The following is a 12874-nucleotide window of genomic DNA, read 5'->3' as shown; positions in this document are numbered from 1 at the left end:
TTCATTTCTCAAGTTCTTAAAGGCATTTTTCTAATAATTCACTGTGGCCTGCGCCGCAAAATTTTTGACCAATTGCTAGTGCAGATCATCAGTGTGTGCGCGAAGTAGTGGCTGATGCAAGTATCACCATCACAAGGTGGCGCAAGATGTAGAAGAAGAAAGCAAAGTTGCTCTGGTGCCTACTGACGACACTGCGATCCTGAAAAGTTATTTCCTCAGTGCACCATAGGGTCACGAAATCACGTCGCCAAGCCATCAATCGTCAAGTTCGGCCTCAAGAACATGGGTGAGTACCGTTTGCACTCTCTTACAACGGAAAAAACCGGCCCATCAGGTGTAGAACCGAGCACTCTCTGGGTGGGTATTTGGAATTGGGAAGCATGAGAAGTAAATACGAGCTAAATAGACTTTATATATGCGAATAATCCGTCATGCTTGATACCCGGACCAGCCAATTAATTGATAGAAGGTAATTTGTAAAACTCATGTTCAAAAGCAAAATAAATTGCCGAATAATGAGACCCTACGAAGGGTTTTGAATCAGACAAAGGAACTGTCACCTTGAATGAATATGTATATGGAGTTAGTGAGGAAAAGCATCTGGAACATTTTGAATCACTACACCAACGTCACCGCTTTCTTATTTTCTTCTAGTTCTTCAAACATAGTTTAACTACAAGCTGTTTCAGCACAACGTTGCTGAGAGAAGAGACTCTGTTCCCTCTCTATTTTGGTTTTTAGAAAGCCAACCTTAGGCAGTGATAAGGAATTATAAAAGCAACAGCTAGGCCTCTTTCTGGATGGGTAAGTATTGTTCCTTGAAACTGGTGTAAAGTAACAAACATGATTAGCTCCTCGCTTCTTGGCGTGTTCTTGCCGAATCTTAGCAGATGGTTCTACCTCTCCGCAGTCGTCGCGCTGTCACCTGGCTCACCTTTGCCGGTTTAATTAGTGAGCACATGCCTGGCGTACTAAGCACTACGATCAACGCTTGTCGCTCTGCTGTGCAGATAAATAGAGAGAAAAACAGAGAAGTGGTTCAGTATTTGTGATAGCTTATCTGAACAATCCCACTAAATTATGGGCTACTCCTCTGACAATAACACGAAGGTTTTGGCTTATTGTGGTGCTGTTTCATAAAACCAAGCGACATAATTCTACGGTATTTGCAGTTAGAATTCATTAGGTGAAATGATAAACTCAGCAGTACGAAATTAAGAAGTTGCGAAGAATTAGGAGCAGAAAAGATGCAGGATATCTGGCGCCGTATACAACCATTCCTTTTGCCTTTCGACATCGGCTGACGTGTAGTCGCGACCCCAATATCAACACCTCTGATATTAAAGACATTGGGCCAAGTGAAGTATAACATACTACTGTGTATTCTACACGTCGCAAAAGAACATTCAACGTAACGACTCTGCGCACTAGTACAGGGGACGAAATGCTGAGGTTTACACTGTTTTGAATAGACTTGCCGGAAACACCCTTGACATTGTCTGGTGCCCTAAGTATAAATTAAATTAGTTATTCCTAAATTTGTAGCTTCATTGCTTCACAATGTTTTATTACGTGTAGATATCTATGCGTTCTTATTCAGGTCACCATTAATTTATATTTCGACTTTCTTGTGCTATCTTGCTGCAGATGAATATACGTGCGAATACTTTGAGCCCTTGTTCATTTTTTTTACGCAGGATTACGTGAACTATTGTGCTCCTTGAACGACGCTGCTGAAGTGCGTAGGGCTCAGAAGTTTTGTAAAGCTGTCTTTAGTGTTTTTTCTGATGTCCTCCGCTTCTTATTGAAGTGGAAATAAAATGATTGATTGATTGGATCGGCCATTGGGCGTATCAAATGATAATGAATAATATATGAAGAACATAATTCGTGCAATAGATTTCCCCGGCATTTCGTTTTGCCAACACATACAAAATATTGCTCGAAGAGCCGCGGAGACCTTATATGAAGAGTTATAATTGCAGAGAGTGGCAAGGGTAACGAAGACGAGACGACGCACACGACGCGTAAGTACACAATAGCCACATTGCGTTTCACACGTCACATTTCTCATCGCCGAAAATAAACGAAACAAACATCGTGGACAGAGTACGTTGTCAACGATCGGGCGAGGTGCTGCAGCCACCGCTTCTCTGGTCGCGTTTTTGCCTCCTTGAACGAAAATAGGACGACGGTAAACCGCGTCGGTGGACGTGACGTCATCGGATACGGTGTCCTTAGCGGAGCAAAGTGCAATGGTTCCGGTGTTGCGTGCTCCTTGTTTCGTATAGGCTCTCAGCACGCGGCTTGATTCGTTATGGTTGACGTGCTTGACGTTCGGAACAAGCAAAGCGCTGAATTAACACCGTCGAGAAAGATTAGAACTACGATAGCAAAGTGCTTTTGCTAACGCTTCCGTGCGCGGATCTACAGGCAAAGGGCTAGAATTGCGTCTGTGTAGGTCTTTATCGTAAGTTTAGAACAGGCAAAACACTTGAATTCGCTCGCAGCCTTTTTCTGAGCCGACGAAAGTTAGCACGTGTGTATACGGCATGAAAATGTACTTTGCATGCCACGGCACAGAGGTGGGCCATATTTTGCCTTGAGTCGTACGTGTCATGTGGCCTTCACTGTGAGCGCTAATTATTTTATCAAAAGTAATGGGATTCACACATATATTTATAGTATTTAGTGCAACCACAGGATCACACTTTGTGTGCCACGACGCTCAATGGCTCCCTCCGCCAGCCGCTTGGATGGCAGACCACTTTCGATGGAAAAAGATCCTGGGATATTTATCCAAGCAATCCTGCATGCAAAAGGCCAAATATATCCTATTGCGCTTTTTGAAGGCCACTGAACTATTCCAATGACTGTGACTGTCAGCGAACATTTCTCTGCGAGTGTGTTCACAATCATTGGCGCTTTTATACTTTTCTGATGGTTTTTGTTTATATTTATCTGTTATAATTTGTAGGGTAGGAAGCAGCGCATGACCCTAGTTAACCTTCCTGCTTTCCGGCTTCTTTTTCTAATCTCACTACAAGTGATGCATTTTATTGTCAAACGATTCAGAAGCTTTAAAACACAGTCTTAGACCTTGGATTAGAACTGGGGGCGGGTGCTTGGTAAGCTGAGAGAGAGTAAGAGTTGAATTATTGGTCCTATATCAAATTACAATGACACATTAGGAGAGGAACTCCCATGCGAGCAGACAATTCCGGCGTAGAGGCATATTTAGGAAGCGACAGAGAGGTCCTGCTAAACTTGTTTCGAAGTTGCACATGATCGAGGCATTTCCAGAACTTTTATTTTAATAAATGACTATGACATGATAGAGGAGTTCCGGTTCCATCCGCTGATCTTGGTAGACGAGTCTCAACAGCCCTGTGCCAAAGTTCATGGCTTCACTCATAGCGATCGAGAATTTTACAACTGTTGACTGCCTTTCTTCTAGACACGGAGTTGGTGAGCGTGTAGTCACACGTCCTTGCTAACAATGCTAAGGCAGAACAATTGCCAGATAAGCATGTCAGGCTAACCACGCCTGCTACAACATCCCTGCCGCCGCCACCACCACCCCCAGAAATCACGGTGCCTTTCCCTTTTTAAAGGAACAAATTTAATGCTGCATTTCTGTCAAACAATCATGTAAAGTTGTTTTATGGACTACAATAACTTAGCCTGCGAATACAAGGCTGTGTTAGCTGAACATGTGTGATATTCTTTTTACAGAATCCTCAGCCGGGACAAGTGCGGTAAGTACCAGAGGCAGGCAACAAAAATTTGCTACAAACTCTTTCGAGAACCGTTTTCTGAATCCATGTTGTGATGGCAAAATCTCAATTGAAGTTATGTATATTCTGAATCCGTAAATATGGAAATTTTCAGGGGCACGTTCGAATATAAGCTAGCGCAAGACATAGACAATTTGAGATCGCCGGAAGAGGCCTTCATCCTGTAGCAGACAAAGAAATAGGGTGATGATGATGATCACAATGATATTGTTATAGTTTGAAGGGAAAAGGGTGCAAGTTTTCTTCTTGCATTATTTCGTAACCTTTTGAGAACGGGTACCCGAACGAAACTTCTATTTTTATTTAAATTTCCAAATAGACCGAGAGTAAGTGTGTTCAACGAACAAAAAAAAAAAAAAAAAAACTTGTTTCTGGGGTGCTATGCAGGATGCGCCGAGTTTCTCGTTCGCACGCGTTTCACCCGAGTTTGCTCGATGGCAGTCAGTGAACGCAGATAGCAAGGAACGTGCAAGAACAGCAGGCAAAAAGAAATGTCGAGATAAAGCCGCGTATGACAACATGAGCGCACCCTGCGCGGCACAGTGATTCCGTGCTTCAAGCACAGAAGACTGCGCAGCAAAACGCGCCAGCGCCGCGTATTGTTATCAACGTATTATCACCATTTAGCAATACCGTGACGGTACCGCTGTCTATCTGCACACTTGCCGTGAGCCACTTGCCACGCCTTTCTATAGGGCGCGTAAAGGGCGTGCCTCCTCTTTCGAGCATTATCTTTCTATCCTCCGTCGAATGCGAACAGGGCACATGCGGTGCATTGTTGCGCCTACACTTTCCCTCAATCGATTACGTTAAAATACAACAAATAAAATAAGAAACACTTTATTTCTTGACGTATGTGTTTTTCGTTTGGAATGCTATAAATGTTTGGTGACAAACAGAAATTGAGCGAATTATTAAATTTTGCACTTTTTTGCCGCGAGTGGCGACAGTGAGGCTAAAGCTTACAAGCGGATACATTGTAGAGGGTCGCACGCACGAGGGAGTTCATACGGTGAGCAGTCGCCAGGGGCGCTGCAGTGCTATCCTTGATAGGGTGCCTTGATGCCCGCGCGCATCGAGGCACTCTAATCCTTGATAAAGCTAGTCATGACAATGATCTTTCCATTCCCTGACTATTAGGGGAATGGCAACGCAGCGCTACGGCATGGTTGTTCACCGCAGGTGCTTCACTGAGGCGCTTTAGATATAGCTTTACCAACTGAAACGACGGGAGCAACGGCTGTCACTGCAAAATGGCTGTGCGGTATTCTAGGGTCCGTAGTGACGCATCACAGTGAAAATGCGCCCGTTTATCTGCGTGCGGGAAGCCTCCGCGATGCATTCCAAAGAAGAGCGTGCTACTCAGAGACACAATTCATCGCTTGTCATCCCTTGCCCAGTGAAGGTGCCTCCATTCGCATGTATACGCAGAGTTTGAGTGTGTTGTTCTCTCCAATGTGCTTGCCGATTGCCTCTGCTGCTGAGCTAACAGCGATCGCAGATGGATATAGTAACGACAGCGCAGCAATCGCATTTTGGCAGGCGATGGCTCCTGTGTGCAGTTAGGAAATTAAACTTCGAACGCAGGAAGGGGTTGCAACTATTTAGTGTGCCGTGCTTGTGATGAATAAATGCCATCGCACTGGGTTTAAAAAAGCGAGCGTTTCTCGGCGCTGACCGTGTTTGCGACACTGCGGATCCGATACATCACCGATGACAGAGCAGCCATCTCAAACAACAGCTGCGATACCTTGACGTTGGAAAACACTACGCACTGCTCAGCATCTTCATCCACCACGGCTCATCGACGCCTTGCAAGCAGCTAGTGTCGTTCCGATAATTATTTCCTGTGCGCTACGTCGCTACAATGCAGACAATGAACCATGTTGTGGGGCCATCACAGCCTAAGAAGATAGATGCATAAGCAAGCGAAAGTCGCCGCTTTGTTTTTGGTAGTGGTTCCCAGTACATCACCGATGACAGTGTGCTGTGCGTATTTTCTGTCGGCGGTCAAGATTGTTGATGCCTCTCAGTTCCGCACCACGTCGCTGTTGCCGGAAAATAAGTTGGGCGTGGCCCAACCGTGGCGGGCGCGCGCATAAGAGTTACATGCCTCGCGCGGGGCGTGACGTATGGTTTTGATTGACACGCGAACTCGGGCCAAACTCGTACATCGCGAAACCCCCCTCGAGTTGAACTCGGGAACATGGTGGCGGCAGCAGCAGCCTGTGTAATCGCATCCAGTGGCAGCAAGCGTCAATATGACCGTCTGGACCCGTTCACCTACATGTCCGACGTAGAGTTTCAGCGTCATTTTTGCCTTTCAAAACGTGAGTGCGCTGGCTGTGTGACGAGTTAGGCGAAGGCCGTCGTCTGCGGAGATAGGGTGGCGGGCAAGTGATGCTTTCCCAGCGCAGACTGGTGTGACTAGGCTGCGGAGGAATAGTTCGTGCGATCGCTTCGGCTCTCTCCTGTTTCAAGCAAGCTCGTCCACCGCGCCCCAGCCCCAGGCCAGGTCCGGCGTCGTCATCGGAGTACTGGAGCACCTGCGAGCACCTGGAGTTCAACCCGGTCCAACCAACCTGCGCAGGCGAAGTAGTCACATTATATTGGAAGATTCAGAATGGACGCCGGGCTGCCTTCCGGTGCAACAGGTGCCGAAATTCAGTTTTCGCAGGTACACGGTACCACTGCACTGCACGGGCAGAGAGGCGAAGGAAGTTACTGCGCCAACACGGACCGCCTCGGCCGTCCGAACGACCACATCTCCAGGCGGCAAATGATTTGGCTCACGTACTGCGTGAGCAAAAGCGTAGACATATGGATGTTGAAAGAGACCGTAGACTTGTTTCCTCTATCGGAGCACGCCATCGCCGACTGGAGGAGCTACCTCCGTAAGGTCGCGAGGGACGAGCTGCTGGCGCGAGCTCCACTCGGTGGCCCCGGGAAGACAGCGCAAATTGACGAGTGCATTCTTCGCGGCGAGCAAAAGTGACATCGAGGCTGCCTAATGACGCGCGACAACGTTCTGCCGAGTCGTCAAAATTACGGTGGTGTTAAAGATGGTGGCCCATGGGTTTTCGGCATGGTCTGCGCGACCTGAGGGGTGCTGCTACTTTTCAAGGTCGACCGACGAAAGGCGGCGACGCTAGGCGCCATTATTGCAGCCAATGTTCAACCGGGCACCATTATTCATAGTGATGAATTGGCCGCATACAACTGTATCCCAAATTTAGTGGATGCTAACGGGGCTATGCCTCAATCTGCATTGGGAGACAGTTAACCACAGCGTGCACTTTGTCGAAACCAACACGGGCGTTCACACGCAAAAAATAGAAAGTTATTGTCAAAAAGTGAAGCGCCACCTCATCAGCAGTGGGTACAGAGTAACTGCACTGATGCTGGAGTCCCACCTGGGATGAATGTGGTGGCACTCAACGGCCATGTGAGCTGCAAAGACCCTTTCGTGCATTTGTTAGAAGGCACGGATCGCTCGGGCTACCCAGTATAAAGACTCTTTCCTGCAGGTTGTTAGAAGCCATCGCTCGGCGCTAGCCAGTATGAAGGTGCGTCACAATGTAAAAGAAAATAAAGCGTAGTTTTGTATCCTTGCATGAGTGTTTTCCGACATTCCTGAGTGCTTACACGGTAAGCGCGCGGCAAACCACTTCTGCGCTAGCCGACGCTCCCTTCGTCTCGCAGCCTTACTTCAGTGCGAGCAACGAGCGATCTGTTGAAAGCCCAGTGTAAAAATCAGGCGCACACCAATCTGTGCTCGGAAATGGGAGCGCAAGCACGTAGCGAGCCGCACCAATTCAATCCAGAGGAAAGAGAAAGAGCAACGAGCGATCTGTTCAACGCCCAGTGCGAAAACCAAGCGCACACTAATCTGTGCTCGGAAATGCTAGCGCAAGCACGTAGCGAGCCGCGCCAATCCAATCCAGAGGAAGAAAGAGGAGGGCGAGCGCCCTCGTGGTACAACGCGAAATGATTAAACTACAAATTAGTCTAATACACATTCAGTCTACAACTTGTAAACGTTAAAACACCTATACCCTACGGTAATGTGACTAATATCATTGTACTAAATGCATTTATTTGATAACTTGCTTGTGCCTCTAATGCACTCGGTGGAACGACAAACAAGTGAAAGAATGCACGACCATGCACCGACCGTATGATCACGTGAGCCCCAGTTTGTCGACCGCCCATATGGCAACGCCCAAGGGATGATGGCCACCCAGAGTGAATCTAGATAAACCAATGAAATTGGAGGTGTGCCGACGGACAAACTTTGTCTTGTTACCATTAGTTCTTTCATCTTGGGGCGTCGCCAGAGCTCGTGAAGATCCCGAGTTTCGCCAAACTCGGGGCATCCTGCATAGCACCCCTGGTAAGAAAAATACAGCCCCCATAGTCCGAGCCTATGGTCCGACAGCCCGAGCTTTGGTCCGCATGCTCGGAACGGCCAGCTTTGAGAGCTGGATTCTCTTCACCGTAGGATAGGATAGGATAGGAATAAACTTTATTTGTCCAACCGTTAAACCATCGCTGATTCGTGGTCTCTGTGCCTTTCTTGGACGCCGCGGCGTACTACGAGAATCCGAACCCACAAATCTAATGATAAAGGTCCATCTTTAAGCACTACCTTTAATCACTATAATATAGTATTTATTTAAATATCCAAATGATGTCTTCAGTGCGACTAATACACGTCTCATTACATCAGACTTAAAGAAAAATCGCGGCACTGTAATAAGAGTAACCATATTGCATGCTGTGAAAGTGTTATTTAATTTATTCAGCATTCGCTTTCCTTAAATAGTTCGGCATGAATAGCGCTGAACGTTTGGACTGCCGGCTTGGTCATTGGGCTCTGCCATATCGAAAACGTACGTTGCGCTTTAACAACACGAACAGTATGCTTTAACAACACGTATCCGTTCTGGCTTGCTATTTAATTATGTGACTGTGACTCGATTTTATTTTTATCCCAGTCTATATTTTCGGCATTCAGTTATCCATTCGAAAAGGCTCTCAGAAAGCTTTCTTTTGCACGTTTATTCTTCACCTGATCTATGTCATCAAGCAAGAAACAGCACCAGAATATGCACAGGACCAAACGACGAGTAACAGGACAGACACAGGCTAACAAGGGAGATTGTTGAAGCCCTGGAGATAAAAAAGCTGGATGAGCCTTGTGTTAGCATACCCTCCGTCATTCTCTCGGATAAGGACGTCAAATTACTTACAAGAACCGCATTTCGCGCGCAGTAGGCTTGGCAATGTGATGCAAGTGACAGTTTCCTTTTTGTGTTTATTCATGTTCAGCCAGTATACATATTCTGCGCTTTTTGTGAACAAACCTTCAGTTGTTAGTGCGCCCTGTGTCTGTCCTGCTACTCGTCGTTTGGTCCTGTGCATATTCTGGCGCTGTTTCTTACTTGATGATGAAGAACCAACTAGCCCAAAAGTACGTCCTTACCTGATCTATGTACTGTCTCTTTCGACGACCACTATCAGCAGTCAGTAAACGCGCGTTATTAAAGACAAATGAACTTTTGTGGACTTGAATTTATAGGAGCTGGATGTTTGAAGTTTACCTTTTCCACCTAATAATAATTCTGGCTATATCACTAGTTTCGACATATGCGTCCTTAAAGTGGAGGATGAAATGAATTGTTGTTCGCGCACCTTTTGTTCTAAACTGCTCAGAAAAGGCTTTCTGGAAAAACGATACTGAAATAGAAATAAACTTTAGCGCGAGTTGAAGGGTGGCTAACTAAAGTGGTGATGGTCTCGCAATTCCTATTAAGTGGGCATATTTTGACCACTAACAGACTTAATTGCCGCATATGCAATATGTGGGCGCGAGCCAATAATTAAAGAAACATTTAGCCAAATTTAGGTAATCAAATAGCGCTTCGGAAGCTATCCCACAATCTCTGGGGCTCACTTCTACTACGAATACTTGCAAGGAAAAATGATTCTTTCTTCTAAATTATCGCAATAGAAATAATTGGAGACAGTCATCTTACGAAACACTTCGAGTTGACAGCAGTAGTTTGTATAAAGAAACGTCCAGGTTAATTTCTTCTTGTTTAAAACGTGGGATACAACGGAAATGTTGGAATCCATGTGAAACGCAGCTTTAGCGAAGGGGTTAATAAATTCTTTACAACTAACCACGATGCGTACAATTTTGTTTACTCTATATGATGTGTAATCACATCCAATGTTTATGTTTACGCACCGCAGAGGTAACAACTTTAACTTCGTGTGTGTTTTATAAAAGAGAGCTTTAGCTTGTCCGGTAATCGGGTAAACGCAGGTGGAGCGGGCGTTGGGGCTGTGGGGCGGAGGCATAAACGTGAGCAGCCTGTATTATGCTGCCACCTGGTGGGGCAGAGATCAAACAGGCAAAAACAGCTAATATTGCAGTAACCAAGTGTATTCTACTTCGCTGCTGGTGTAAATTTTCGGCAGTGGCGTAATCGTGTTGCTGCTGAAAATTTACACCAGCAGCGAAGTAGAACACACTTGGTTAACTGCAATATTAGCTGTTTTTGCCTGTTTGATCTCTGCCCCACCAGGTGGCAGCACCATACAGGCCGCTCACGTATACGCCTCCGCCCCAACGCCCCAACGCGCGGTCCGCCTGCATTTAACCGATTAGCAAACAAGCTAAAGCTCTCTATTCATGCAATGCCCTGTTCACAAGCTCTGCCAAAATGCAAACGCCAAACCAGGCGGATGCATCTAAACAGCTAATATTGCAGTTAACCAAGTTTGTTCTACTTCGCTGCTGGTGTAAATTTTCGGCAGTGGCGTAATCGTGTTGCTGCTGAAAATTTACACCAACAGCGAAGTAGAACACGCTTGGTTAACTGCAATATTAGCTGTTTTTGTCTGTTTAATCTCTGCGCCACCAGGTGGCAGCACCATACAGGCCGCTCACGTATACGCCTCCGCCCCAACGCCCCAACGCGCCAACGCCCGGTCCGCCTGCATTTAACCGATTACCAAACAAGCTAAAGCTCTCTATTTATGCAATGCCCTGTTCACAAGCTCTGCCAAAATGCAAACGCCAAACCAGGCGGATGCATCTAAACAGCAAATATTGCAGTTAACCAAGTTTGTTCTACTCTCTGCTGGTGTAAATTTTCAGCAGCAACACGATTACGCCACTGCCGAAAACTTACACCAGCAGCGAAGTAGAATACACTTGGTTACTAAAATATTAGCTGTTTTTGCCTGTTTGATCTCTGCCCCACCAGGTGGCAGCATAATACAGGCTGCTCACGTTTATGCCTCCGCCCCACAGCCCCAACGCCCGCTCCACCTGCGTTTACCCGATTACCGGACAAGCTAAAGCTCTCTATTTATGCAATGCCCTGTTCACAAGCTCTGCCAAAATGCAAACGCCAAACCAGGCGGATGCATACTCTGAGACGCCTACGCAGTGATGTGACTGGGACGTAGCTGACGTATGATGCTTGTCGATGGGGAATAATATCGATGTCAGTTGTATAAGCTCAGAGAAGTACGACATATATCTAGCTACGTCTAAGGACTCTGTACCTGTTGCGTCAGAGTGGCTTTTATCCACTCGAGAGAATTGGAAAAGAACGAGCACGTACCCAGTAGCACATATGGAATGGATAAATCAAGAAAAATCTACTTACTTAAATAATTGTTGAATGTATTGCGCTAGTTTATTCATAAGTCTGTGAGCTTTAAGTATACCCGATAGCCGACGTTATATGTGCAGGTTTTATGCAGGAAATATTATTGTATCGTTTTCGGCTGCGGTGGTGAGGTTCACCACCATACTTTTTCTGTATCATCATCATCATCATCATCATCATCATCATCAGCAGCAGCAGCAGCAGCAGCAGCAGCAGCAGCAGCAGCAGCAGCAGCAGCAGCAGCAGCAGCAGCAGCAGCAGCAGCAGCAGCAGCAGCAGCAGCAGCAGCAGCAGCAGCAGCAGCAGCAGCAGCAGCAGCAGCAGCAGCAGCAGCAGCAGCAGCAGCAGCAGCAGCAGCAGCAGCAGCAGCAGCAGCAGCAGCAGCAGCAGCAGCAGCAGCAGCAGCAGCAGCAGCAGCAGCAGCAGCAGCAGCAGCAGCAGCAGCAGCAGCAGCAGCAGCAGCAGCAGCAGCAGCAGCAGCAGCAGCAGCAGCAGCAGCAGCAGCAGCAGCAGCAGCAGCAGCAGCAGCAGCAGCAGCAGCAGCAGCAGCAGCAGCAGCAGCAGCAGCAGCAGCAGCAGCAGCAGCAGCAGCAGCAGCAGCAGCAGCAGCAGCAGCAGCAGCAGCAGCAGCAGCAGCAGCAGCAGCAGCAGCAGCAGCAGCAGCAGCAGCAGCAGCAGCAGCAGCAGCAGCAGCAGCAGCAGCAGCAGCAGCAGCAGCAGCAGCAGCAGCAGCAGCAGCAGCAGCAGCAGCAGCAGCAGCATGCAGCAGCAGCAGCAGCAGCAGCTCAGCAGCAAGCAGGCAGCAGCAGCAGCAGCAGCAGCGAGCGCAGCAGCAGCAAGCAGCAGCAGCAGCAGTCAGCAGGCAGCAGCAGCAGCAAGCAGCAGCAGCAGGCAGCAGCAGCAGCAGCAGAGCGCAGCAGCAGCAGCAGCAGCAGCAGCAGCAGCAGCAGCAGCAGCAGCATCAGCAGCAGCAGCAGCAGCAGCAGCAGCAGCAGCAGCAGCAGCAGGCAGCAGCCCACTGCAGGACGAAGGCCTCTCCCTGCGATCTCCAATTACCCCTGTCTTGCGCTAGCGTATTCCAACTTGCACCTGCAAATTTCCTAACTTCATCATCCCATATGGTTTTCTGCCGACCTCGACTGCGCTTCACTTCTCTTGGTGTCCATTCTGTAACCCTAATGGTCCACCGTATAACCGTTTCTGTATAGCCTACCCATATTCCCGCACCCTAGCATAGGCCACAGAATCATCCGATTTTGAAGAAAATTCATTCATTCATTCATTCATTCATTCATTCTCATTCATTCATTCATTCATTCATTCATTCATTCATTCATTATTGTTCGTGTTACGCAGAATGGAAGTGCCCTTACGGGCACTACGTTGTCC

The 12874-nt window shown here is 47.4% G+C and overlaps 1 protein-coding gene across 1 annotated transcript; it reads left to right on the top strand.

Moving 5' to 3' along the window:
• Positions 1 to 282: 282 nt before the first annotated feature.
• On the top strand, positions 283 to 12483 carry LOC119440694 (UPF0746 protein DDB_G0281095-like; the record flags this gene model as incomplete). Its single annotated transcript, XM_037705583.1, has 4 exons — positions 283 to 286; positions 3736 to 3758; positions 11828 to 12287; positions 12326 to 12483. Coding segments are annotated over exons 1-4 (645 nt in total), but the record flags the coding sequence as incomplete, so codon positions are not given.
• Positions 12484 to 12874: the final 391 nt, after the last annotated feature.

Source organism: Dermacentor silvarum, chromosome 2, assembly GCF_013339745.2.
Source record: "Dermacentor silvarum isolate Dsil-2018 chromosome 2, BIME_Dsil_1.4, whole genome shotgun sequence".
NCBI lineage: Eukaryota > Metazoa > Arthropoda > Arachnida > Ixodida > Ixodidae > Dermacentor > Dermacentor silvarum.
The sequence above is the reverse complement of the archived record's forward strand: the minus strand, read 5'-3'. Positions and strand labels throughout refer to the sequence as shown.